This window comes from Pseudophryne corroboree, chromosome 5 (genome assembly GCF_028390025.1).
Source record: "Pseudophryne corroboree isolate aPseCor3 chromosome 5, aPseCor3.hap2, whole genome shotgun sequence".
NCBI lineage: Eukaryota > Metazoa > Chordata > Amphibia > Anura > Myobatrachidae > Pseudophryne > Pseudophryne corroboree.
The window spans coordinates 273,665,842-273,690,782 of record NC_086448.1 but is presented as its reverse complement, the minus strand read 5'-3'; the positions used below and the strand labels follow the sequence as shown (position 1 = coordinate 273,690,782).

Below are 24,941 nucleotides of genomic sequence, written 5' to 3'. Positions count from 1 at the left end.
AATATGCTACCACTGCATAAGTCTATGTAAATAAATAAAAATCAAGGTGTAAAGTGCCACCAAAGATTTACACTGTAATTCAGCTGTTTTTGCACTCCACAAATACTCTAACAGAAGTAAAGTAATAATATTCATTATATTGGCAGGTCTCATTTTACCTTTAATCCAAAATGTAAAGCTCAACATAGCACCTCTTAACGGTATACATTATATTTACATATCCTTTAAACAGATCTTTGAAACTTTCCAAGTGCCATATACATTTTCCCCAGAATGTTGTTAATGTCAGGCACCACTTGTAATGCCATGGGACTGGACACTTCACTGTTTTTTTCTTCCAATTGAATTTGGTGACATACATTAGGGGTCTATTCATGAAGCAGTGAAAAGTGTGGAGAAGTGAGCCAGTGGAGAAGTTGCCCATGGCAACCAATCAACACTAGAGTAACATTTTTCTCTTGCGTCCTAGAGGATGCTGGGGTCCATATTAGTACCATGGGTTATAGACGGGTCCTCTGGGAGCCACTTAAACTTTAAGAGTTTAATAGTGTGGGCTTGCTCCTCCCTCTATGTCCCTCCTACCAGACTCAGTTTAGAAAATGTGCCCGGAGGAGCCGGTCACAGCTAGGGGAGCTCTTTGGAGTTTTTCTAGTTTTATTATTTTCTAAGAGTTGTTTGGTACAGGAAGGCTGCTGGCAACAGCCTCCCTGCTTCGTGGGACTTAGGGGGTGGGGGGGGGGGGGGGGGGTTTGGGAGTAGGAACCAACTCTAGAAGTTAATGGTTCTCTATCTCTGCTGACAGGACACTGAGCTCCTGAGGGGGATGTTCGCAAGCCCACGAGACGACTGCTCACTCCCGCACCACGGCCGCCACCCCCTAACAGAGCCAGAAGAAAGAAGGGTGGTGAGTATGACGCCGGGAAGCGGGTCGCCGGCGGGAATGGCAGCACAAGGGTGGGAGCGCAGCTCTGACAGGCTGAGCTCCGTAAGGCTCAGCGGCACTTGATGTACGGCCCTGTGAGGGGCATACTGGGCCAGCGTACGGACCCTACACTGGTCAAAATATGGTAACGGGCTACTCCCGCTTTTAGCAGCACAAAAACTCAGGCCAGTATAATCCATTAAGTGCGGGAAGACGCGTCATTACAGGGGGCGGGGCTTCTCCTCAGAGCGGATCCAGCACTCACCAGCTCCATTTTCTCTCTGCAGATCACACAGATGAGACGCTGACAGGGAGCACTGCCCTCCTCATAAGAGTGTTATAACAACTGTTTATCTTATTAAAGTTATTCAGTCAGTGCCGGCCGTTTATTCTATTAACTGCCTACTGGGGCGCTGTGTGGCTGGCTCCTTATACTCTGTGACTCTCTGAAGGTACTCTGGGGAAACTGTGTCTGACATTTTCGTGTGTGTGTGTGTGTGTGTATTTTTTCCACATTACCATGTCTAAGGGCTCTGTATCCTGTGCTGCAGAGTGTGTATCTTCTCCTGAAGAGTCTGTCCCATGTACTCAGGACTGCAATGTGCTTTCCCAGCCTGTCGAATCCGAGCCCCCATGGGTGAATTCTTTAAGGGGAATGATATCACAGATTTCATCTAGGATGTCACATAATGAGAAAGAAACACAGTTTTTGTTGTCTGTAGAGGGGTTACAGCATTCAGCTCCTACTCCCCCCCCCCCCCCCCCCCATACCCCACCTACATACCCTAAGAAACGTACACTTGCCCAAATAATGCAAGCTGACACTGATACCGACTCTGATACAGGGGACGGTGATGGGGATATGCAGGGGGGGGGATGCATCCCTTGCTAAGAGGGTGCAGTTGATGATTGAAGCCATTAGGGATGTTTTGCATATTGCTGAGAAGGTACCTGAGCCGGAAGAGGAATCTTATATTACAGAAAATTAGAAATCCTCTCTCACCTTCCCTGCTTCTAAAGAGCTGAACTCTTTATTTGAAAAATCCTGGGAAAGCCCGGAGAAAAAATTCCAAATCCCTAAGAGAATTCTCATTGCTTTTCCTTTACCTGAAGAGGATAGGAAGAAATGGGAAACACCACCTATAGTAGACGCTTCTGTATCTAGGTTGTCTAAAAAGGTTGTTTTACCTGTCCTTGGTTCAAAGGAGCCGGCTGACCGCAAGAGTGAGACTACACTCAAATCTATGTACACTGCTACAGGCGCGCCTTTAAGGTCTACTATTGCTTGTGCGTGGATTTCTAAAGCCATAGTAAAGTGGTCAGGCACATTGCTAGAGGAATTAGATTCAATGGATAGGTGTGACATTGATTTATTTTTGCGTCACATACAGGATTCTGCAGGGTTCATGGTGGAGGCCATGAAAGACCTTGGAATGCTGAATGCAAGGACTACTTCCATAGCGGTATCAGCACGCAGAGGACTCTGGCTACCTCAATGGACTGCAGATGCAGAATCTAAGAAAAGTGTGGAGAACCTACCCTTCACAGGACAGGCTCTGTTTGGGGACGCATTGGATGCGTGGATTTCCACGGCAACTGAGGGTAAGTCGACCTTTTTACCCTCCACCTCTCCATTGACTAGGAAATCTTATCCTACGTCCACACTGCAGTCCTTTCGGACCGCAAAAGTTAAAAATTCCAAATCCCCTTCCACCTTCTTTAAGGGTGGTCAGTGAAAATCCAAAAAACCTGCACCAAGAGGTTCTCAGGAACAGAAACCAGGATCTGTCTCCTCTAAATCGTCAGCATGACGGTGGACCTCCCAGCCTGGGGATCGGGCAGGTGGGAGCAAGACTAAAAAATTTCAGTTACATCTGGGCGTCATCAGGCCTAGACCCCTGGGTGACGGAAATCGTTACCCAGGGCTACAGACTGGAGTTTTAGGAACTCCCACCTCACAGATTCTTCAAATCAGGCTTACCAGTTTCGCTGACAGAAAGTGCTATACTACATGAGGCCATTCAAAAATTGGTCAAAACAGATGTTATTGTCCCAGTTCCACCTCACCTACACCACAGGGGTTATTATTCCAACCTGTTTGTGGTGCCGAAACCGGATGGTTCAGTAAGGCCAATTTTAAACCTAAAATCATTGAACGCTTACTTAAGGGAATTCAAATTCAAGATGGAATCTCTGAGAGCGGTGATATCAGGTCTGGAGGAAGGGGAATTCCTGGTATCCCTGGATATCAAGGATGCGTACCTTCCCATTCCGATCTGGCCGCCTCACCAGGCTTATCTCAGATTTGCACTACTGAATTGTCACTATCGGTTCCAAGCGCTGCCGTTTGGCCTCTCCACAGCACCGAGAGTGTTCACCAAGGTCATGGCAGAGATTATGCTACTCCACAAGCAGGTAGTGAACGTAATTCCATATCTGGAAGATCTCCTGATAAAAGCGTCTTCCAGAGAGAGGTTGTTTCAGAGTATTGCTCTCTAAACTCGACTACTCCAGGATCATGGGTGGATCCTGAACCTCCCAAAGTCACATTTGGAACTGACAAGGAGACTGCCCTTCCTGGGGATGATACTCGACACGGTGGTGCAAAGAGTATTTCTACCGGTGGAGAAAGCTTTGGTGATCCAATCAATGGTACGGGATGTCCTGAAGCCAGCCCGGGTATCGGTTCATCAGGGCATTCGCCTTCTGGGGAAGATGGTAGCCTCCTACGAGGCTCTTCAGTACGGAAGATTCCATGCAAGGCACTTCCAACTGGATCTCCTAGACAAGTGGTCAGGATCACATCTTCCTCTGGTGGCTGCAAACTTCTCACCTACTCGAGGGCCGCAGGTTCGGGATTCAGAATTGGATCCTTCTAACCACGGATGCAATTCTCAGAGGTTGGGGAGCAGTCACCCAAGGGGAAACTTTCCAAGGAAAGTGGTCAAGTCTGGAATCCATACTTCCGATAAACATTCTGGAACTAAGGGCCGTATACAACGGCCTTCTACAAGCGGCACATCTTGTGCAAGATCAGGCCATTCAGTTTCAGTCGGACAATGTGATGGCAGTGTCCTACATAAACAGACAGGGCGGAACGAAGAGCAGAGCGGCAATGACAGAGGTAACAAGAATCCTCTGGGCAGAGCGGCACGTGGTGGCGCTATCAGCAATCTTCATTCCGGGAGTGGACATCTGGGAAGTGGACTTCCTCAGCAGACACGATCTCCATCCAGGAGAATGGGGCCTCCACCTGGAGGTGTTCGCAGAGGTGACAAGCCGTTGGGGTGTACCTCAGGTAGACATGATGGCCGCTCGCCTCAACAAGAAGCTTTGCAGGTACTGCTCCAGGTCGAGAGACCCACAGGCAGTGGGGGTGGAAGCACTGATAAATCTGTGGGTGTTCCAACAGTGTATGTGTTCCCTCCACTTCCACTTATCGCAAGAATTCTCAAACTAATAAAAAGAACAGGAGTTCAGGCGATCCTCATTGCTCCGGACTGGCCAAGGAGGGCTTGGTACGCGGATCTTCTGTAGTTACTCCAGGAGGATCCGAGGCCTCTTCCTCTTTGCGGGGACCTTCTTCAACAGGGGCCGTTTGCCTATAAAGACTTGCTACGTTTGATGGCATGGAGGTTGAACGCCAGATCATAGCTCGGAAGTGCATTCCGAAAAGTGTCATTTCTACCCTAATTCAGGCTAGGAAGGGAGTTACGTCTAAACATTACCATCGCATTTGCAAAAAGTATGTGTCTTGGTGTGAATCCAAGTAGTTTCCAACGGTGGAGTTTCAACTAGGACGGTTTCTCCTCTTTCTGCAGGTTGATGTGGATGTGGGCCTACTCCTGGGCTCCATTAAAGTCCTGATTGCGGCCTTGTCCATTTTCTTCCAGAAACAATTGGCTGCACTCCGCTGAAGTTCAGACTTTCTTGAAAGGGGTTCTGCACATCCAACCTCCCTGTGTGCCTCCTCCGGCACCTTGGGATCTTAATATGGTGATGCAGTTCCTGCAATCGATTGGTTCGAACCTTTGCAGGAGGTGGACGTCAAGTTTCTTACTTGGAAGGCGGTCACACTGTTGGCATTGGCATCTGCTAGGCGTGTGTCAGAATTAGGGGCATTGTCATGTAAGAGCCCCTATTTGGTTTTCCATGAAGATAGGGCTGAGCTCAGAACGCGTCAGCAGTTTCTTCCAAAGGTTGTGTCCGCTTTTCATATCAACCAACCTATTGTGGTGCCAGTGGCTACTGACTCCTCAATTACTTCATAGTCCTTGGATGTGGTGAGGGCTTTGACCTCTCGTCACAGGAAGTCAGATGCTTTGTTCATCTTTTATGATCCCAACAAGGTTTGGTGTCCTGCTTCTAAGCAGACGATTTCTCGCTGGATCAGGTTTACTATTCAGCATGCTTATTCTACGGCAGGCCTGCCATGTCCAAAATCTGTTAAGGCCCACTCTACTCGTAAAGTGGGTTCTTCCTGGGCGGCTGCCCCGGGGTGTCTCGGCCTTACAGCTTTGCCGAGCAGCTACTTGGTCTGGGTAGAACGTGTTTGCTAAGTTCTACAAGTTCGGCCTCTGAGGACCTAAAGTTTGGTCAATCTGTTCTGCAGAAACCTCCGCACTCTCCCTCCCATACTGGGAGCTTTGGTACATCCCCATGGTACTGATATGGACCCCAGCATCCTCTGGGACGTAAGAGAAAATATGATTTTAATTGCCTACCGGTAAATCCTTTTCTCGTAGTCCGTAGAGGATGCTGGTCGCCCGCCCAGTGCTTCGTATTCCTGCGTTGTTACTTGGTTAAGTATTGTTTCAGCCGTTGCTGAATTGTTCCAAGTTGGTTAGCTTGGCTTTCCTTTTTTGTTATTTGTGAACTGGTGTGAATCTCACCACTATCTGTGCATTTCCTTCTCTCAAAGTATGTCTGTCTCCTCGGGCACAGTTTCTATACTGAGTCTGGTAGGAGGGGCATTAGAGGGAGGAGCCAGCCCACAATATTAAACTCTTAAAGTGCCAGTGGCTCCCAAAGGACCCGTCTATACCCCATGGTACTAATATGGACCCCAGCATCCTCTACGGACTACGAGAAAAGGATTTACCGGTAGGTAATTAAAATTCTATTATAATTTGCATACTATAAAGTTATACAGAGGAGCTTATTGGTTGTCATGGGCAACTTCTCCACTGCATCACTTCTCCACACTTTTCACTGCTTCATGAATAGACCCCATATTCATAGAGCTAACAAATCCTTTGCAAGGCCAGTGTTTATTTCTTGCCATAGACAAAGGATGCTAAAGAGGTTTTTACCATAGATATATAACTGAGACAGATTAATTTAAATATTATAATTATTTGAATTGCCTTTACCACATTAATTATTTTGTAGAGGACCCTGCCCTGGAATATCCATCATTTGTTTAGTTCAGTCAGCCTCCAGAATAATTTCTGAGTAATGTAGCTGTCCAGGCAGATCCCCCGTTGCTCCCAAATTATTATTATTATTATTATTATTATTATTATTATGCTATAGCTATTTATAACTTTATTCATTGCACTTGTAGGTATTTTCTGGATTACATGGGAAGACTTGTGTCAATATTATGATGTCATCTACCTGAGCTGGAACCCAAGCCTTTTTAAAGAATCAACATGCATTCACAGGTACAGTGTGGCACTTTGTAACAAAAAACAACTTGAAAGAAATATCTATATAGTAAAAAAAGAAAAAGATTGGCAGAAAAAAAAAATCTATAACTTAACAAGAAGTCTATACCATATGTATGGGTGGTAAGCATGGTTTAACTCGTATGTTTAAAACTTTTTACAAATATTTATGTCCTGAAAAAGTTTGGTGGGCATTGGAAAGGGATGTAAAACTTGAAGGGGGAATGTTATAGCCACGTGGCCCGAGCTGATGCTATTGACACCAAGGCACAGGCAAATCTCAGATACTACAGTATATCACATGATTACAGCTTTGCTACCAGCCCCTAGACTGGATATACTGACGCCTCATTCACATTTGATTTTTTTCTCCAAGTAATATAGTGTAATACATAATGCCAATATGTACAGTAGGAATGGGGTTGATATACCAGCTGACGGGATGTGGCTGTCAGTATACCGACAGCAGCATCACGTCGCTGGTAAACCGACAGCGAGGCAGTTAGTCCCCTCGCGGGTTCTCTGCACTCGCCACGCTTCGGGCCTGGTGGCGAGCTACACTGGCCACAGGTTCTATTCCCACTCTGTTGGTGGCGTGGACCCACCAACCGAGTGGGAATTACGGGCGGGTGTCGGCATTCCGACCACCAGTAATATGTCTGGTTCTTGAACGCCGGGATCCTGACAGCCGGCATTATAACTGCATCTCGTACAGTACACTATATGGGCTCTATTAATAGAGCAGTGAAAAGTCCTTTTTCTCTGACGTCCTAGTGGATGCTGGGAACTCCGTAAGGACCATGGGGAATAGCGGCTCCGCAGGAGACTGGGCACAATTAAAGAAAGCTTTAGGTCACCTGGTGTGCACTGGCTCCTCCCACTATGACCCTCCTCCAAGCCTCAGTTAGATTTTGTGCCCGGCCGAGGTTGGATGCACACTAGGGGCTCTCCTGAGCTTCTAGAAAGAAAGTATAAAATTAGGTTTTTTATTTTACAGTGAGACCTGCTGGCAACAGGCTCACTGCAGCGAGGGACTAAGGGGAGAAGAAGCGAACCTACCTGCTTGCAGCTAGCTTGGGCTTCTTAGGCTACTGGACACCATTAGCTCCAGAGGGATCGACCGCATGGAACTGGCCTTGGTGTTCGGTCTCGGAGCCGCGCCGCCGTCCCCCTTACAGAGCCAGAAGCAAGAAGAGGTCCGGAAAATCGGCGGCAGAAGACATCAGTCTTCACCAAGGTAGCGCACAGCACTGCAGCTGTGCGCCATTGCTCCTCATGCACACTTCACACTCCGGTCACTGAGGGTGCAGGGCGCTGGGGGGGGGCGCCCTGAGCAGCAATAAAAACACCTTGGCTGGCATATATATCACAATATATAGCCCCAGAGGCTATATATGTGATAAATACCCCTGCCAGAATCCATAAAAATGCTGGAGAAAAGTCCGCGAAAAAGGGGCGGAGCGATCTCTCTCAGCACACTGGCGCCATTTTCTCTTCACAGTGCAACTGGAAGACCGCTCCCCAGGCTCTCCCCTGTAGTTTTCAGGCTCAAAGGGTTAAAAAGAGAGGGGGGGCACTAAATTTAGGCGCAATATTGTATATACAAGCAGCTATTGGGAAAAAATCCCTAAATTATATAGCGCTCTGGTGTGTGCTGGCATACTCTCTCTCTGTCTCCCCAAAGGGCTGTGTGGGGTCCTGTCCTCAGTCAGAGCATTCCCTGTGTGTGTGCGGTGTGTCGGTACGGCTGTGTCGACACGTTTGATGAGGAGGCTTATGTGATGGCAGAGCAGATGCTGATAAATGTGATGTCGCCCTCTGTGGGGCCGACACCAGAGTGGATGGATAGGTGGAAGGTATAAACGACAGTGTCAACTCCTTACATAAAAGGCTGGATGACGTAACAGCTATGGGACAGCCGGCTTCTCAGCCCGCGCCTGCCCAGGCGTCTCAAAGGCCATCAGGGGCTCAAAAACGCCCGCTCCCTCAGATGGCAGACACAGATGTCGACACGGAGTCTGACTCCAGTGTCGACGAGGTTGAGGCATATACACAATCCACTAGGAACATCCGTTACATGATCCCAGCAATAAAAAATGTGTTACACATTTCTGACATTAACCCAAGTACCACTAAAAAAGGGTTTTATGTTTGGGGAGAAAAAGCAGGCAGTGTTTTGTTCCCCCATCAAATGAGTGAATGAAGTGTGAAAAAGCGTGGGTTCCCCCGATAAGAAACTGGTAATTTCTAAAAAGTTACTGATGGCGTACCCTTTCCCGTCAGAGGATAAGTTACGCTGGGAGATATCCCCTAGGGTGAATAAGGCGCTCACACGTTTGTCAAAAAAGGTGGCACTGCCGTCTTAGGATACGGCCACTTTGAAGGTACCTGCTGATAAAAAGCAGGAGGCTATCCTGAAGTCTGTATTTACACACTCAGGTACTAGACTGAGACCTGCAGATAGTGCTGCTGCAGCGTGGTCTGTAACCCTGTCAAACAGGGATACTATTTTGCGAACATAAGACGTCGTCTTATATATGAGGGATGCACAGAGGGATATTTTGCCGGCTGGCATCCAGAATTAATGCAATGTCCATTCTGTCAGGAGGGTATTAGAGACCCGACACTGGACAGGTGATGCTGACTTTAAAAGGCACATAGAGCCTTATAAGGGTGAGGAATTGTTTGGAGATGGTCTCTGGGACCTCGTATCCACAGCAACAGCTGGGAAGAAAAATTTTTACCTCAGGTTTCCTCACAGCCTAAGAAAGCACTGTATTATCAGGTACAGTCCTTTCGGCTTCAGAAAAGCAAGCGGGTCAAAGGCGCTTCCTTTCTGCACAGAGACGAGGGAAGAGGGAAAAAGCTGCACCAGTCAGCCAGTTCCCAGAATCAAAATTCTTCCCCCGCTTCCTCTGAGTCCACCGCATGACGCGGGGGCTCCACAGGCGTAGCCAGGTACGGTGGGGGACCGCCTCAAAAATTTCAGCGATCAGTGGGATCGCTCACAGGTGAATCCCTGGATCCTTCAAGTAGTATCTCAGGGGTACAAGCTGGAATTCGAGGCGTCTCCCCCCCGCCGTTTCCTCAAATCTGCCTTGCCGACAACTCCCTCAGGCAGGGAGGCTGTGCTAGAGGCAATTCACAAGCTGTATTCCCAGCAGGTGATAGTCAAGGTGCCCCTACTTCAACAAGGACGGGGTTACTATTCCACACTGTTTGTGGTATCGAAACCGGACGGTTCGGTGAGACCCATTTTAAATTTGAAATCCTTGAACACATACATAAAAAAATTCAAGTTCAAGATGGAATCGCTCAGGGCGGTTATTGCAAGCCTGGAGGAGGGGGATTACATGGTATCCCTGGACATCAAGGATGCTTACCTACATGTCCCCATTTACCATCCTCACCAGGAGTACCTCAGATTTGGGGTACAGGATTGCCATTACCAATTCCACTGCCGTTTGGACTGTCCACGGCACCGAGGGTCTTTACCAAGGTAATGGCAGAAATGATGATACTCCTTCGAAAAAAGGGAGTTTTAATTATCCCGTACTTGGACGATCTCCTTATAAAGGCAAGGTCCAAGGAGCAGTTGTTGGTCGGAGTAGCACTATCTCGGGAAGTGCTACAACAGCACGGATGGATTCTATACATTCCAAAGTCACAGCTGGTTCCTACCACACGCATACTGTTCCTGGGGATGGTTCTGGACACAGAACAGAAAAAAGTGTTTCTCCCGGAGGAGAAAGCCAAGGAGCTGTCATCTCTAGTCAGAGACCTCCTGAAACCAAAACAGGTATCGGTGCATCACTGCACACGAGTCCTGGGAAAAATGGTAGCTTCTTACGAAGCAAAATTCCATTCGGCAGGTTCCATGCAAGAACCTTTCAGTGGGACCTCTTGGACAAGTGGTCGGGATCGCATCTTCAGATGCATCGGCTGATAACCCTGTCTCCAAGGACCAGGGTATCTCTACTGTGGTGGCTGCAGAGTGCTCATCTTCAAGAGGGCCGCAGATTCGGCATACAGGACTGGGTCCTGGTAACCACGGATGCCAGCCTTCGAGGCTGGGGGGCAGTCACACAGGGAAGAAATTTCCAAGGACTTTGGTCAAGTCAGGAGTCGTCCCTACACATAAATATTCTGGAACTGAGGGCCATTTACAATGCCCTAAGTCTGGCAAGGCCTCTGCTTCATAACCAGCCGGTACTGATCCAATCAGACAACATCACGGCAGTCGCCCTTGTAAACCGACAGGGCGGCACAAGAAGCAGGATGGCGATGGCAGAAGCCACAAGGATTCTCCGATGGGCGGAGAATCACGTCTTAGCACTGTCAGCAGTGTTCATTTCGGGAGTGGACAACTGGGAAGCAGACTTCCTCAGCAGACACGACCTACACCCGGGAGAGTGGGGACTTCATCCAGAAGTCTTCCAACTGTTGGTAAACCGTTGGGAAAGGCCACAGGTGGACATGATGGCGTCCCGCCTAAACAAAAAACTAGATATTGCGCCAGGTCAAGGGACCCTCAGGCAATAGCTGTGGACGCTCTAGTGACACCGTGGGTGTACCAGTCGGTTTATGTATTCCCTCCTCTGCCTCTCATACCAAAGGTACTGAGAATAATAAGAAAACGAGGAGTAAGAACGATACTCGTGGTTCCGGATGGGCCAAGAAGTGCTTGGTACCCAGAACTTCAAGAAATGATATCAGAGGACCCATGGCCTCTACCGCTCAGACAGGATCTGCTACAGCAGGGGCCCTGTCTGTTCCAAGACTTACCGCGGCTGCGTTTGACGGCATGGCGGTTGAATTCCGGATCCTAAAGGAAAAGGGCATTCCGGAGGAAGTCATTCCTACGCTGATTAAAGCCAGGAAAGATGTAACTGCAAAGCATTATCACCGCATATGGCGGAAATATGTTGCTTGGTGTGAGGCCGAAAAGGCCCCAACAGAGGAATTTCAACTAGGTCGATTTCTGCATTTCCTACAAACAGGAGTGACTATGGGCCTGAAATTAGGCTCCATTAAGGTACAGATCTCGGCTCTGTCTATTTTCTTCCAGAAAGAACTGGCTTCATTGCCTGAAGTTCAGACGTTTGTGAAGGGAATGCTGCATATTCAGCCCCCGTTTGTGCCTCCAGTGGCACCTTGGGATCTCAACGTGGTGTTGAGTTTCTTAAAATCACATTGGTTTGAGCCACTTAAAACCGTGGATCTAAAATATCTCACGTGGAAAGTGGTCATGTTATTGGCCTTGGCTTCGGCCAGGCGTGTGTCAGAATTGGCGGCTTTGTCATGTAAAAGCCCTTATCTGATTTTCCATATGGATAGGGCAGAATTGAGGACTCGTCCTCAGTTTCTCCCTAAGGTGGTATCAGCTTTTCACTTGAACCAACCTATTGTGGTGCCTGCGGCTACTAAGGACTTGGAGGATTCCAAGTTGCTGGACGTAGTCAGGGCCTTGAAAATGTATGTTTCCAGGACGGCTGGAGTCAGGAAAACTGACTCGCTATTTATCCTGTATGCACCCAACAAGCTGGGTGCTCCTGCTTCTAAGCAGACTATTGCTCGCTGGATTTGTAGCACAATTCAGCAGGCGCATTCTGCGGCTGGACTGCCGCATCCTAAATCAGTAAAAGCCCATTCCACAAGGAAGGTGGGCTCATCTTGGGCGGCTGCCCGAGGGGTCTCGGCTTTACAACTTTGCCGAGCTGCTACTTGGTCAGGGGCAAACACGTTTGCAAAATTCTACAGATTTGATACCCTGGCTGAGGAGGACCTGGAGTTCTCTCATTCGGTGCTGCAGAGTCATCCGCACTCTCCCGCCCGTTTGGGAGCTTTGGTATAATCCCCATGGTCCTTACGGAGTTCCCAGCATCCACTAGGACGTCAGAGAAAATAAGATTTTACTCACCGGTAAATCTATTTCTCGTAGTCCGTAGTGGATGCTGGGCGCCCGTCCCAAGTGCGGATTGTCTGCAATACTTGTACATAGTTACTGTTAACTGAAGGGTTATTGTTGAGCCATCTGTTGAGAGGCTCAGTTGTTTTCATACTGTTAAACTGGGTATTGTATCACGAGTTATACAGTGTGATTGGTGTGGCTGGTAGGAGTCTTACCCGGGATTCAAAATCCTTCCTTATTATGTCAGCTCGTCCGGGCACAGTGTCCTAACTGAGGCTTGGAGGAGGGTCATAGTGGGAGGAGCCAGTGCACACCAGGTGACCTATAGCTTTCTTAAATTGTGCCCAGTCTCCTGCGGAGCCGCTATTCCCCATGGTCCTTACGGAGTTCCCAGCATCCACTACGGACTACGAGAAATAGATTTACCGGTGAGTAAAATCTTATTATTACTCATCCACTGTGTTAACAGGACTTTTCATTCAGAAAAGGGGTTATCATGGAGAGATACCAGATTCTCCAGCAGTGCCCCTGATTACTGTACATATTGCTCCCATACACTAGTATGGGGAAAGTGATTCAGAGAAGAACGGAAAGCTCAGGTTTCCATTTCACTTCTGCGGATGGCGTAATGGACCTTGATGCAGGATGGGAGCAGTGAAGACTGCTATCTTACTGCCTCCTCCACATCCTCTCTGCCACTTTTAGTTAAAGCAGCCAATCAGAAGTGTCCCTCAATTTAGGAAACGATTGGGCATACAGCGCTAGAACGTCCTAACAAAGGCATGGAAGATTAGCAGAGCCCAAACTCCTATTACCTCTATGGGACTGACCAGGGTAGAGGGCTATAGGGGCAAGATGTATCTGCTGCAAGCTGATATAATTTGATGGACAGCCATCTGGCCTGACAGTGTATCAATGGCAGACACAGTGTGGACTAACACTGCCGGAGCTGTTCTGCTTCATCTACAAGCTCTTTTATGTAAGGCTACAGAGACTCTAGATCAATCAGCTGTAGCAGGCCACTAACCAGGGCATCCGTCTACACTGTGCATGTGCAATGGCGATTATGGATTGGGATCAGTGCACTGCTTTTACCGGCTTCGCTGCTTTGGATCGCTATAGGGTAAGTATATCTGAATCTCCCGGGGGGGGGAAAAAAACTTATCGCAAAGAAGAGTGGCGAGCTCTCTGAAAAGATTGCATATCGGTATGCGAAATCTGCATTAACAGAGCCCTGTATAAAAGAACTTTGAAAAAAACAAATGTTTTAAGTACTCGCTGAATGAATGTGTTTGGTAAAAAAATTAAGGCCATCAACACTCTAAAGTTTAATGTACTTCCAGCATGCTGTACCGATGTCATGTACAAATCCTTATATTGGAACCGGTCTGGTACCTTATTATAATGTTCAAATTAAAGAAAGCTGTACATTAAACTATATTAAGGTATTACATTTTGGAAATATAATATAGGAGTTTTGGAAAAGCCTGCTTAGCCTACCACTCACATACACCAATTAGCCCCTCTCTATTACCAGAAGCCCAAAGCAGCTGCATGCCTATCGTGCACTGCATTGTTTTAGAGGGAATCTGTGCTTGACTTTCAATTATTACACTTTTTGATTTTTATTGGTAGCAAAATTGGATCATGGCCTAAATGGCCTGTCTCTGTGGTTGGTAGCATTAGTACTATCAAAATTATTTTGAAAGACCTTTTATGTAATACAACAATGTCTTGTATAATTACCATAGTAAATCTTCAAGAAACTCCACAGCCGTTTGTCAGTGTTCCTTCAGCACTATATTACACCACAATTAAATGACTTATGTACAGCCCATGGGGAGGAGGAGGCAGATAGCATCTTTTTCTGCAGCGGGGTACACTGGTATTCCGCAGGGAATAACATCGGGGTGTAGAGTTGGATCTTGATACGAGGCACCAACAGGCTAAAGCTTTGGCTGTTCCCAGGATACACTGCACCGCCTCCTCTATAGCCACCCCTCCAGACACTGGAGCTCAGTTTGTAAGTTGGTGCCTGCAGTGCAGGTAGCTAACAGGTGGGGCTGCGCTAGGCAGCCCTAATTAGAGCTTTTCTCTAACGTCCTAGAGGATGCTGGGGACTCAGTAAGGACCATGGGGAATAGATGGGCTCCGCAGGAGATAGGGCACTTTAAGAAAGCTTTGGATTCTGGGTGTGCACTGGCTCCTCCCTCTATGTCCCTCCTCCAGACCTCAGTTTTACACTGTGCCCAGAGCGAGATGGGTGCACTGCAGGGAGCTCCCCGGAGTTCTCTGCCTAGGAAGCATTTTTGTTTGGATTTTTTCTACATTTTTACAGGGAGCACTGCTGGCAACAGGGTCCCTGCATCGAGGGACTGAGGAGAGAGGGATAGACCTTCTTAATTGATAGGCTCTGCTTCCTCGGCTACTGGACACCATTAGCTCCAGAGGGGGTGAACGCAGGTTCTTACTGGGCGTCCACCCCCAGAGCCGCGCCACCGTTCTCCTCACAGAGCCAGAAGAAACGAAGTCAGAAGACGTCTCAGGCGGCAGAGCTTCACTGAGGTAACGCACAGCACTGCAGCTGTGCGTCATTGCTCCCATGCACCTCACATACTCCGGTCACTATAAGGGTGCAGGGCGCAGGGGGGGCGCCCTGGGCAGCAATATAACACCTCTCTTATGGCAAAAGACAATATACATGTACAGGTGGGCACTGTACATGTATATAAAAGAGCCCCCGCCATTTTTTAATAACTTTGAGCGGGACTGAAGCCCGCCGCCGAGGGGGCGGGGCTTCTCCCTCAGCACTCACCAGCGCTGAGAGGAAGCTCCCCGGACTCTCCCCTGCTTACACACAAGTTCCCAAAAGGATTCTTATGGCGTATCCTTTTCCACAAACGGATAGGATACGATGGGAATCTTCGCCTAAAGTAGACAAGGCGCTGACACGCTTATCCAAAAAGGTGGCACTGCCTTCACAGGATACGGCTTCCCTCAAGGATCCTGCTGATCGCAGACAGGAAATTACCATGAAGCACATTTACACTCATTCCGGTACTATTGTTAGACCGGCTGTGGCGTCGGCCTGGGTTTGTAGTGCTGTCGTGGCATGGGCAGATTCCTTATCTACGGAGCTTGACACCTTAGATAGGGATGCCATTTTAATGACCATAGAGCATATCAGGGAGGCTGCCTTGTATATGAGAGATGCTCAAAGAGACATTTGTTTACTAAGCTCCAGAATAAACGCTATGTCTATTTCTGCTAGGCGGCTCTTGTGGACCCGACAGTGGACGGGAGACGCCGATTCAAAGCGGCATATGGAGTCCTTGCCTTACAAGGGGGAGGAGTTGTTTGGAGACGGCCTCTCTGACCTTGTCTCTACTGCTACGGCTGGTAAGTCAAATTTATTACCTTATGTCCCCCCGCAGCATACAAAAAAGGCACCTCATTATCAAATGCAGTCCTTTCGTTCCAATAAGAGCAAGAAGGTACGGGGATCGTCCTTTATTGCCAGAGGAAAAGGCAAGGGAAAAAGGCTGCACACAGCTAGTTCCCAGGAGCAGAAGTCCTCCCCTGCATCTGCAAAGTCCACCGCATGACGCTGGGGCTTCCCGGGGGAAAGCAGATCTAGTGGGAGCTCGTCTTCGGTTTTTCAGCCACGTCTGGGTTCGGTCGCAGGTGGATCCCTGGGCATTAGAGATTGTTTCTCTGGGATACAGGCTGGAATTCGAAGACTTGCCTCCTCGCTGGTTTTTCAAATCGGCTTTGCCGCCTTCCCCGGCAGAGAGGGAGCTAGTGTTGGTAGCAATCCAAAAATTGTATATTCAACAGGTGATTATCACAGTTCCTCATCTTCAGCAAGGAGAGGGATATTACTCAACCCTGTTTGTGGTCCCGAAACCAGACGGTTCGGTCAGACCCATTTTAAATCTAAAATCCCTGAACCTGTACTTACTTGAAGAGGTTCAAGTTCAAAATGGAATCACTCAGGGCGGTCATCGCCAGCCTGGAGGGGTGGATTGGATGGTGTCCCTGGACATAAAGGATGCTTACCTTCATGTTCCGATATTCCCCCCTCACCAGGCGTTCCTGAGATTTGCAGTGCAGGACTGTCACTACCAAATTTCAGACGTTGCCGTTTGGGCTTTCCACGGCCCCGAGAATTTTCACCAAGGTAATGGCAGAAATGATGGTGCTCCTGCGCAGGCAGGGTGTCACAATTATCCCATACTTGGACGATCTCCTCATAAAGGCGAGATCTCGGGAGTAGTTGCTGGACAGCGTGTCTCTGTCCATGAAGACGTTGCAGTTACACGGCTGGATTCTCAATATACCGAAGTCCCAGCTAGTCCCTACAACGCGTCTGACCTTTTTTGGCCTGATTTTGGACACAGACCAGAAAAACGTTTTTCTTCCGATCGAAAAGGTTCAGGAGCTCATAGCCCTGGTCAGGAACCTATTAAAGCCAAGAAAGGTTTCAGTGCATCATTGCACACGGGTTCTGGGGAAGATGGTAGCTTCATACGAGGCCATCCCCTTCGGCAGGTTCCATGCGAGGACTTTTCAATGGGACCTCTTGGACAAGTGGTCAGGGTCCCATTTACAAATGCATCAAAGGATCACCCTGTCTCCCAGGACCAGGGTATCTCTCCTGTGGTGGCTGCACAGTGCTCACCTACTAGAGGGTCGCAGATTCGGCATTCAGGACTGGGTCCTGGTGACCACGGACGCAAGCCTCCGAGGCTGGGGAGCAGTCACACTGGGAAGAAATTTCCAAGGTCTCTGGTCAAATCTAGAGACTTGTCTCCACATCAACGTCCTGGAGTTGAGGGCCATATACAACGCCCTGCGTCAAGCGGAGGAATTGCTTAGGGAAAAAACGGTTCTGATTCAGTCAGACAATGTTGCGGCAGTGGCTCATGTAAACCGCCAAGGCGGAACGCGAAGCAGAGTGGCCATGGCAGAAGCGACCAGGATTCTACGCTGGGCGGAAGGCCATGTAAGCGCGCTATCAGCAGTGTTCATCCCGGGGGTGGACAACTGGGAGGCGGATTTCCTCAGCTGGCACGACCTGCATCCGGGAGAGTGGGGACTTCATCAAGAAGTCTTCGCACAGATCACGGGTCGGTGGGGGCTGCCTCAAATAGACATGATGGCGTCCCGTCTCAACAAAAAGCTAAAGCGATATTGCGCCAGATCAAGGGACCCTCAGGCGGTAGCGGTAGACGCTCTGGTGACACCTTGGGTGTTCAGATCGGTCTATGTGTTTCCTCCTCTTCCTCTCATACCCAAGGTGTTGAGAATAATAAGAATAAGCAGGGTCAGAACAATCCTCATTGTTCCAGATTGGCCACGGAGGACTTGGTATCCAGAGCTGCAAGAGTTGCTCACGGAAGATCCGTGGCTTCTTCCTCTCAGGCAGCACCTGCTGCAGCAGGGGCCCTGTCTGTTCCAAGACTTACCGCGGCTGCGTTTGACGGCATGGCGGTTGAACGCCGACCCCTAGCGGAAAAAGGGATTCCGGAGGAGGTCATTCCTACCCTGATCAAGGCTAGGAAAGACGTGACGTCGAAACATTATCACCGTATATGGCGAAAATATGTTTCTTGGTGTGAGGCCAGAGCTGCTCCTACGGAGGAGTTCCAGTTGGGCTGTCTGCTTCACTTCCTTCAAACGGGAGTGAATTTGGGCCTAAAATTAGGGTCCATAAAGGTTCAAATTTCGGCCTTATCCATTTTCTTTCAAAGAGAATTGGCTTCTCTTCCTGAAGTACAGACTTTTGTGAAGGGTGTGCTGCATATTCAGCCTCCCTTTGTACCTCCGGTGGTGCCTTGGGACCTAAACATGGTATTAAGTTTCCTCAAGTCACCTTGGTTTGAACCACTCAAAACAGTGGAGTTGAAATACCTCACTTGGAAAGTGGTCATGTTGTTGGCCTTAGCTTCTGCAAGGCGGGTTTCGGAATTGGCGGCTTTATCATATAAAAGCCCATACCTGATTTTTCACGTGGATAGAGCAGAGTTGAGGACTCGTCCTCAATTTCTGCCCAAGGTGGTCTCATCTTTTCATATGAACCAACCTATTGTCGTGCCTGTGGCTACACGGGACTTGGAGGATTCCGAGTCCCTGGATGTGGTCCGGGCTTTGAAGATTTATGTGACCAGAACAGCTAGGATCAGGAAGACCGAAGCTCTGTTTGTTCTGTATGCGGCCAACAAGGTTGGCGCTCCTGCTTCAAAGCAGACTATTGCTCGCTGGATCTGTAACACGATTCAGCAGGCGCATTCTTCGGCAGGATTGCCATTGCCTAAATCGGTTAAGGCCCATTCCACTAGGAAGGTGGGCTCCTCTTGGGCGGCTCCCCGGGGGGTCTCGGCACTACAACTGTGCCGAGCTGCTACTTGGTCGGGGTCAAACACCTTTGCAAAGTTCTATAAGTTTGATAACCTGGCTGAGGAGGATCTCCTGTTTGCTCAGTCGGTGCTGCAGAGTCATCCGCACTCTCCCGCCCGTTTGGGAGCTTTGTTATAATCCCCATGGTCCTTACGGAGTCCCCAGCATCCTCTAGGACGTTAGAGAAAATAAGATTTTACTTACCGGTAAATCTATTTCTCGTAGTCCGTAGAGGATGCTGGGCGCCCGTCCCAAGTGCGGACTTCTTCTGCAAGACGTGTATATAGTTATTGCTTACATAAGGGTTATGTTATAGTTGATCGGGTTTGAACCGAGGCTATGTTATTGTTCATACTGTTAACTGGGTAGTTTATCACAAGTTATACGGTGTGATTGGTGTAGCTGGTATGAATCTTGCCCTTAGATTTACAAAAATCCTTTCCTCGTACTGTTCATCTCCTCTGGGCACAGTTTCTCTAACTGAGGTCTGGAGGAGGGACATAGAGGGAGGAGCCAGTGCACATCCAGAATCCAAAGCTTTCTTAAAGTGCCCTTTCTCCTGCGGAGCCCGTCTATTCCCCATGGTCCTTACAGAGTCCCCAGCATCCTCTACGGACTACGAGAAATAGATTTACCGGTAAGTAAAATCTTATTTTTAAGAAGAAAGAAGACTTCAAGGGCCACAGCACAGGCACTAGATGCTGTGTATGTCATGCTGGCATTCTCTGCTACGGCTCCAACACCTCTCCCAGCGGCGCTGCATACTCCGGCGCCCTGGTTGCCGGGTACTTGCAATGGAGGCGCTGCGGTCATCAGGCACACATCACCGCTGCTGCTCTCCTGGATCGCATGGCCGCACTTCAGGAGGAGGTAAGAGGGTCCCACAGGTGGGACCCACCGAAATCGCGACCCGGTCACGGTCCCAGGAGACGGACCGCGCCGCTGGCGTGGACACTGTGGCCGTGCACTATATCCACCGGGGCAGGGAGCACAGGTCGGATTTACTAAAATCCATTTATTATAGGCCCCATAGTACCCGGTGGGATAAGGCGCTGACCTGTAGCCCCTCCCCCAGCTCCAGGCACCATCTACAGCAGATGTTCCCGCCCTGGAGCTGCATCTCTCTCTCTCCCTCAATCCCTGTCAGCGTTTGGGCGCAATTACACAGAGCTGCGCTGATCCTGGGACTGCAGGGCACTGTCTCCTCTGTAAAGCCGCCTGTCTCATCAGCGCTGTGCATTTACAGGACACTTAAGTATTCTACATGTCGTTTAGACAGTGTTAGTTAAGAACAAGTGCACTACTATATGAATATTTAGTACAAGTATTCTGTGATATACATCCAGTGTTTACTGTGCATTGGCCCTCATTCCGAGTTGTTCGCTCGTTCTTTTTCATCGCATCGCAGTGAAAATCCGCTTAGTACGCATGCGCAAAGTTCGCACTGCGACTGCGCCAAGTAACTTTACTATGAAGAAAGTATTTTTACTCACGGCTTTTTCTTCGCTCCGGCGATCGTAATGTGATTGACAGGAAATGGGTGTTACTGGGCGGAAACACGGCGTTTCAGGGGCGTGTGGCTGAAAACGCTACCGTTTCCGGAAAAAACGCAGGAGTGGCCGGGGAAACGGTGGGAGTGCCTGGGCGAACGCTGGGTGTGTTTGTGACGTCAACCAGGAACGACAAGCACTGAAATGATCGCACAGGCAGAGTAAGTCTGGAGCTACTCAGAAACTGCTAAGTAGTTAGTAATCGCAATATTGCGAATACATCGGTCGCAATTTTAAGAAGCTAAGATTCACTCCCAGTAGGCGGCGGCTTAGCGTGTGTAACTCTGCTAAATTCGCCTTGCGACCGATCAACTCGGAATGAGGGCCATTGTTATATCTGTATACATACATATCTCTATGTAGTATTACTAGTCCAGTGCAGTCTTATTGTTATATGTAATAATTTCTGCATTGTACCTGTGACTGTATGTGCCTATAGCTGCTGTGTGGATTTTATTCTGTTTATCACACATATTGCTATCACTATATTCTGTACCCTGGGGAACTAAGTGCGTCAGGGTCTCATATACCATATAGTGTTCCACAGGTTATACTGTTTTGTATTTTTCACTGTGTGTTTCAGTCACCTCATATCACTTAAATCCTCTGTTTGTGCTCTACAATTGCAGTCACATATCTTAGGGTTTTTTTGTCAGGTATTGTGTTTGTCTGGCTATATTGTACTGATACGCCCTAAGGCTACATTCCCAATAATGTCTGCTGCACAGGGCGGAAAATCCGCAGACGCTCTCGCATCATGCAGTGCTGGCGCCACGGATTTACTTGAGGAAATTATTTCTGCTGAGGGTCCAGGTACTGGGTGTTCTGCACCCCTAGTCAGCCCGGAGCACCTGTGGCAGATCCACTTTGGGCTGCATTTTCAAATATGCTGACTACGCGTGTAACAAGACTTCCCCCTGTGGGACCTCCTGTGCCATTGCAGCCACATATTGGGGGTCATTCCGAGTTGATCGTAGCCCTGCAAAATTTTGCAGGGCTACGTTCATGACGATAGACATGCGGGAGGATGCCCAGCAAGGGCTATCCCGCTCCGCATGTCAGTGCTGCCCCCTTTCAACCCACGTCACGCAGTCGCTGCGGCCCGCTCCCCGCACGGTCCGGCCACGCCTGCGTTGGCCGGACCGCGCCCCTATAACGGCAGCCAAACGCCGCCGTACCGCCCCCTCCCGCCCAGCGACCACCTCTGCTTGTCAATCAGGCAGAGGCGATCGCAGGGAAACGACGGCCGTCCGGCATGCGCCGGCGCATGCGCAATTCCGACCCGATCGCTTTGCTGCGATAAACTGCAGCGAGCATTCGGTTCGGAATGACCCCCATTGTCCCTGTAGTTAATCCACCATGGGCGGATACTCTGTCAACCAACTTACAGCAATTAAATCAGTTTTTGGTTAAACAAAAACCTAACCCTCGCCCTACTGGGACCAAAGGGTCATCTAAGCGGGCCATTTCTTCCTCACAATCCACTAATACTTCGGATGATTCTTCCAATTCGGATGGGGAATATACTGATCCATCAGATGCTGATACTGCTGCTTCTGATGGAGATTCTACAACACAGGTTGATGTTCCTGACCTAGTGGAGGCTATCAAGCTGCTTCTTCAGATTGATGATGAGATTGACCCTCCTGATACATCTAAGAAACCTGATAAGTTCAAACATCAGAAGGTTACTAAATTAGTCTTACCACATTCTGACCATTTAATTGACATACGTCAGGAATCCTGGTCTTCTCCAGGAAATAAATTTTCCCTGTCTAAAAAGATGCTTGCTCGTTATCCTATCTCTGCGGAGTTGAGTAACAAGTGGGAAACCCCGCCACCAGTGGACTCACATGTAGCCCGTCTTGTGGTGTCATCTACTCTGCCTGTCACCACTGTCACCTCTTTGACGGAACTGACGGATAAGCGTGTGGAGGGTTGCTTGAAGTCTATTTACACTGGTGCTGTACATAGACCCACTATGGCAGCCTCTTGGGCTGCAAAAGGCATTGAAACATGGGTGCATACAATTGAGGAAGAGCTACCTTTGAATTTTTCTGTCACTGCCAGACAATATCTGACCTATATTACCACAGCCTCCCACTGTATTCAGGAGGCTGCCTCTGATGCAGGCATTATGGCGGCCAAGGCATCTACTGCGTCTATCCTGGCTCGCCGGATTCTGTGGATACGGTCCTGGTTGGTGGACCTGGACTCTAAGAAGACCTTGGAGGGGTTTGTGTTCTTGGAAGACTGGGCAGACTTATCAGTCAAGCGCCGTCTTTTTTCTCGTGACGGATTGCACCTGAATGAGGAAAGGGCTGCGGTGGCGTGGGGGTAGGCTGGTTAGTAGGTTGGAGGAGCTTTTAAACTAGGAGCCTGGGGGGGAGGGTTTAGCTAGAAACTATGGGTTATGCAGCGAGTATAGTAGGGATGGTGGTAGTGAGATAAAAGGGGGTGGAGAAGGGGGGAGGGAAAGTGCAGCCGGTAAGGGTATTTACATGGGTTCTAATAAGGGTGTTAAGAAAGGTATTGCTAAAGCATTAAATAATAACAATTATGTGTCATCATTACAGCCTATAGAAAATGTTGTACGGGACTTAAGGGAAAATACTTATGTCAGGGCGGTGAATTTAGACAGGAACATTGGGTTGACCCAAGAGAAAAGTAAGGTGGGCAATACTAAGTACGGTGGGGTTGGAGAGGGAGCGAGAAGGACAGTCTGTATCAGTAACTCTACGGATGCACTAGTTAACCAGGATGGGAAATCTTTAGGAAAACAAACAAATAAAGGAACCGATAAACTAAAATGTATACTTGCAAACGCAAGAAGTCTAGCAGGTAAAATGGGGGAATTGGAATTGTAAGCATCAAAGGCTCAGTATGACATTATAGGTATTACGGAAACATGGTGGGATGACTCTCACGACTGGGTTGCTAACTTGGAGGGGTATTCTCTTTTCAGGAGGGACAGGGCTAACAAGAGGAGGAGGTGTATGTCTTTATGTTAAACTATCACTTAAACCATACCTAAAGGAGGTTATCTATGAGGAGACTGGCGATAATGTGGATTCACTATGGGTTGAAATCTCAAGTGGGGGAATTGATGCAAAAAAACTAGTCATAGGCACGTGCTACAAACAGACGGATATTAGCATACATGAGGAAGAACAACTATTGCAGCAAATCAAAACGGCTGCAGGATTGGGGGACATCCTTGTGATTGGGGATTTTAATTACCCGGATATAAACTGGAGTAACGATTCATGTGCTAAAGCGAGGGGCAGCAGGTTCTTAAATATGTTTAGGGATCACTACTTGTCTCAAGTAGTCGAGGACCCAACCTGGATCTAGTAATTACTAATAATGTGGACATTAACACTAAAGTTGGGGAGACTTTGGGTAACAGTGATCACTATATGATCACATTCGACATCAGTTTCAGGAAACATAGCTACATGGGTTCCACCAAAACGTTTAACTTTAGGAAGGCTAATTTCAGTATGCTTAGATGTGCACTTAACGACATAGAGTGGGAGGTTCTGTTTAATAACAAGAACACTTTCGGAAGTGTGGGATGTTTTAAAAGGGTTGCTGGATAGCAATATTCATAACTTTATTCCCATGGACAGTAAACGCAGGAGTATTAAACTCAAACCGATGTGGCTTAACAAGAAGGTTAAGGCAGAAATGGATAAAAAAAAAAAAAGTGTGCTTTCAAAGCATTTAAATCTAATGGAAAGGAGGATTCTTTCAAGTATTACAAGGAGTGTAATAAGAAATGCAAAAAAGCAATAAGAGCAGCTAAAATGGAAAATGAAAAGCAAATCGCTATAGAGAGTAAAACCAATCCTAAAAAGTTTTTTAAATACATAAACGGTAAAAGGTTAAAAAAGGAGAATATAGGTCCATTAAAAGATGAATTAGGAGAATTGATAACTGATGACGAAATAAAAGCGGAAATACTGAACAAATTATTTTCATCAGTATTCACTAGTGAAGAACTGATGGTGGGAGTAGAGCATAACAATTGTTACAGTAATGATTCATGGTTAGATACTTGTTTAAGCGAAGAAGTAGTCCGGGAGAGACTAAGCAAAATTAAGATTAATAAATCACCTGGTCCTAATGGACTTCACCCAAGGGTTTTTATGGAGCTCGGTTCACAACTAGCACGACCCCTATACTTGATTTTCAATAGTTCAGTTAGATCAGGCATGGTACCGAAGGATTGGCGTATAGCTGAGGTAGTGCCATTATTTAAAAAGGGATCCAAAAATCTTCCGGGAAACTACAGACCAGTTAGTTTAACATCTATAGTGGGGAAAATATTGGAAGGAATTCTAAGGGACGGCATACAGGAGTATCTACAGTCCGCTAGGATTATTAGCAAGAACCAGCATGGGTTTGTGAGGGACAGGTCATGTCAAACTAACTTAATTAGCTACTACGAGGAAGTGAGCAATAATCTTGATCAAGGAAAAGCAGTG

At 48.1% G+C, this 24,941-nt stretch overlaps 1 protein-coding gene across 2 annotated transcripts in view; it reads left to right on the top strand.

Annotated features, from left to right (window-relative positions):
* Window positions 1–24,941, top strand: part of CAPN7 (calpain 7) — a 218,559-nt gene that overhangs the window by 168,815 nt on the left and 24,803 nt on the right. For both annotated transcript variants that reach the window (XM_063922347.1, XM_063922348.1), the window contains one exon: window positions 6,489–6,588. In XM_063922347.1, the coding sequence (XP_063778417.1) occupies window positions 6,489–6,588 (100 nt within the window). The remainder of the gene's footprint in view (window positions 1–6,488; window positions 6,589–24,941) is intronic.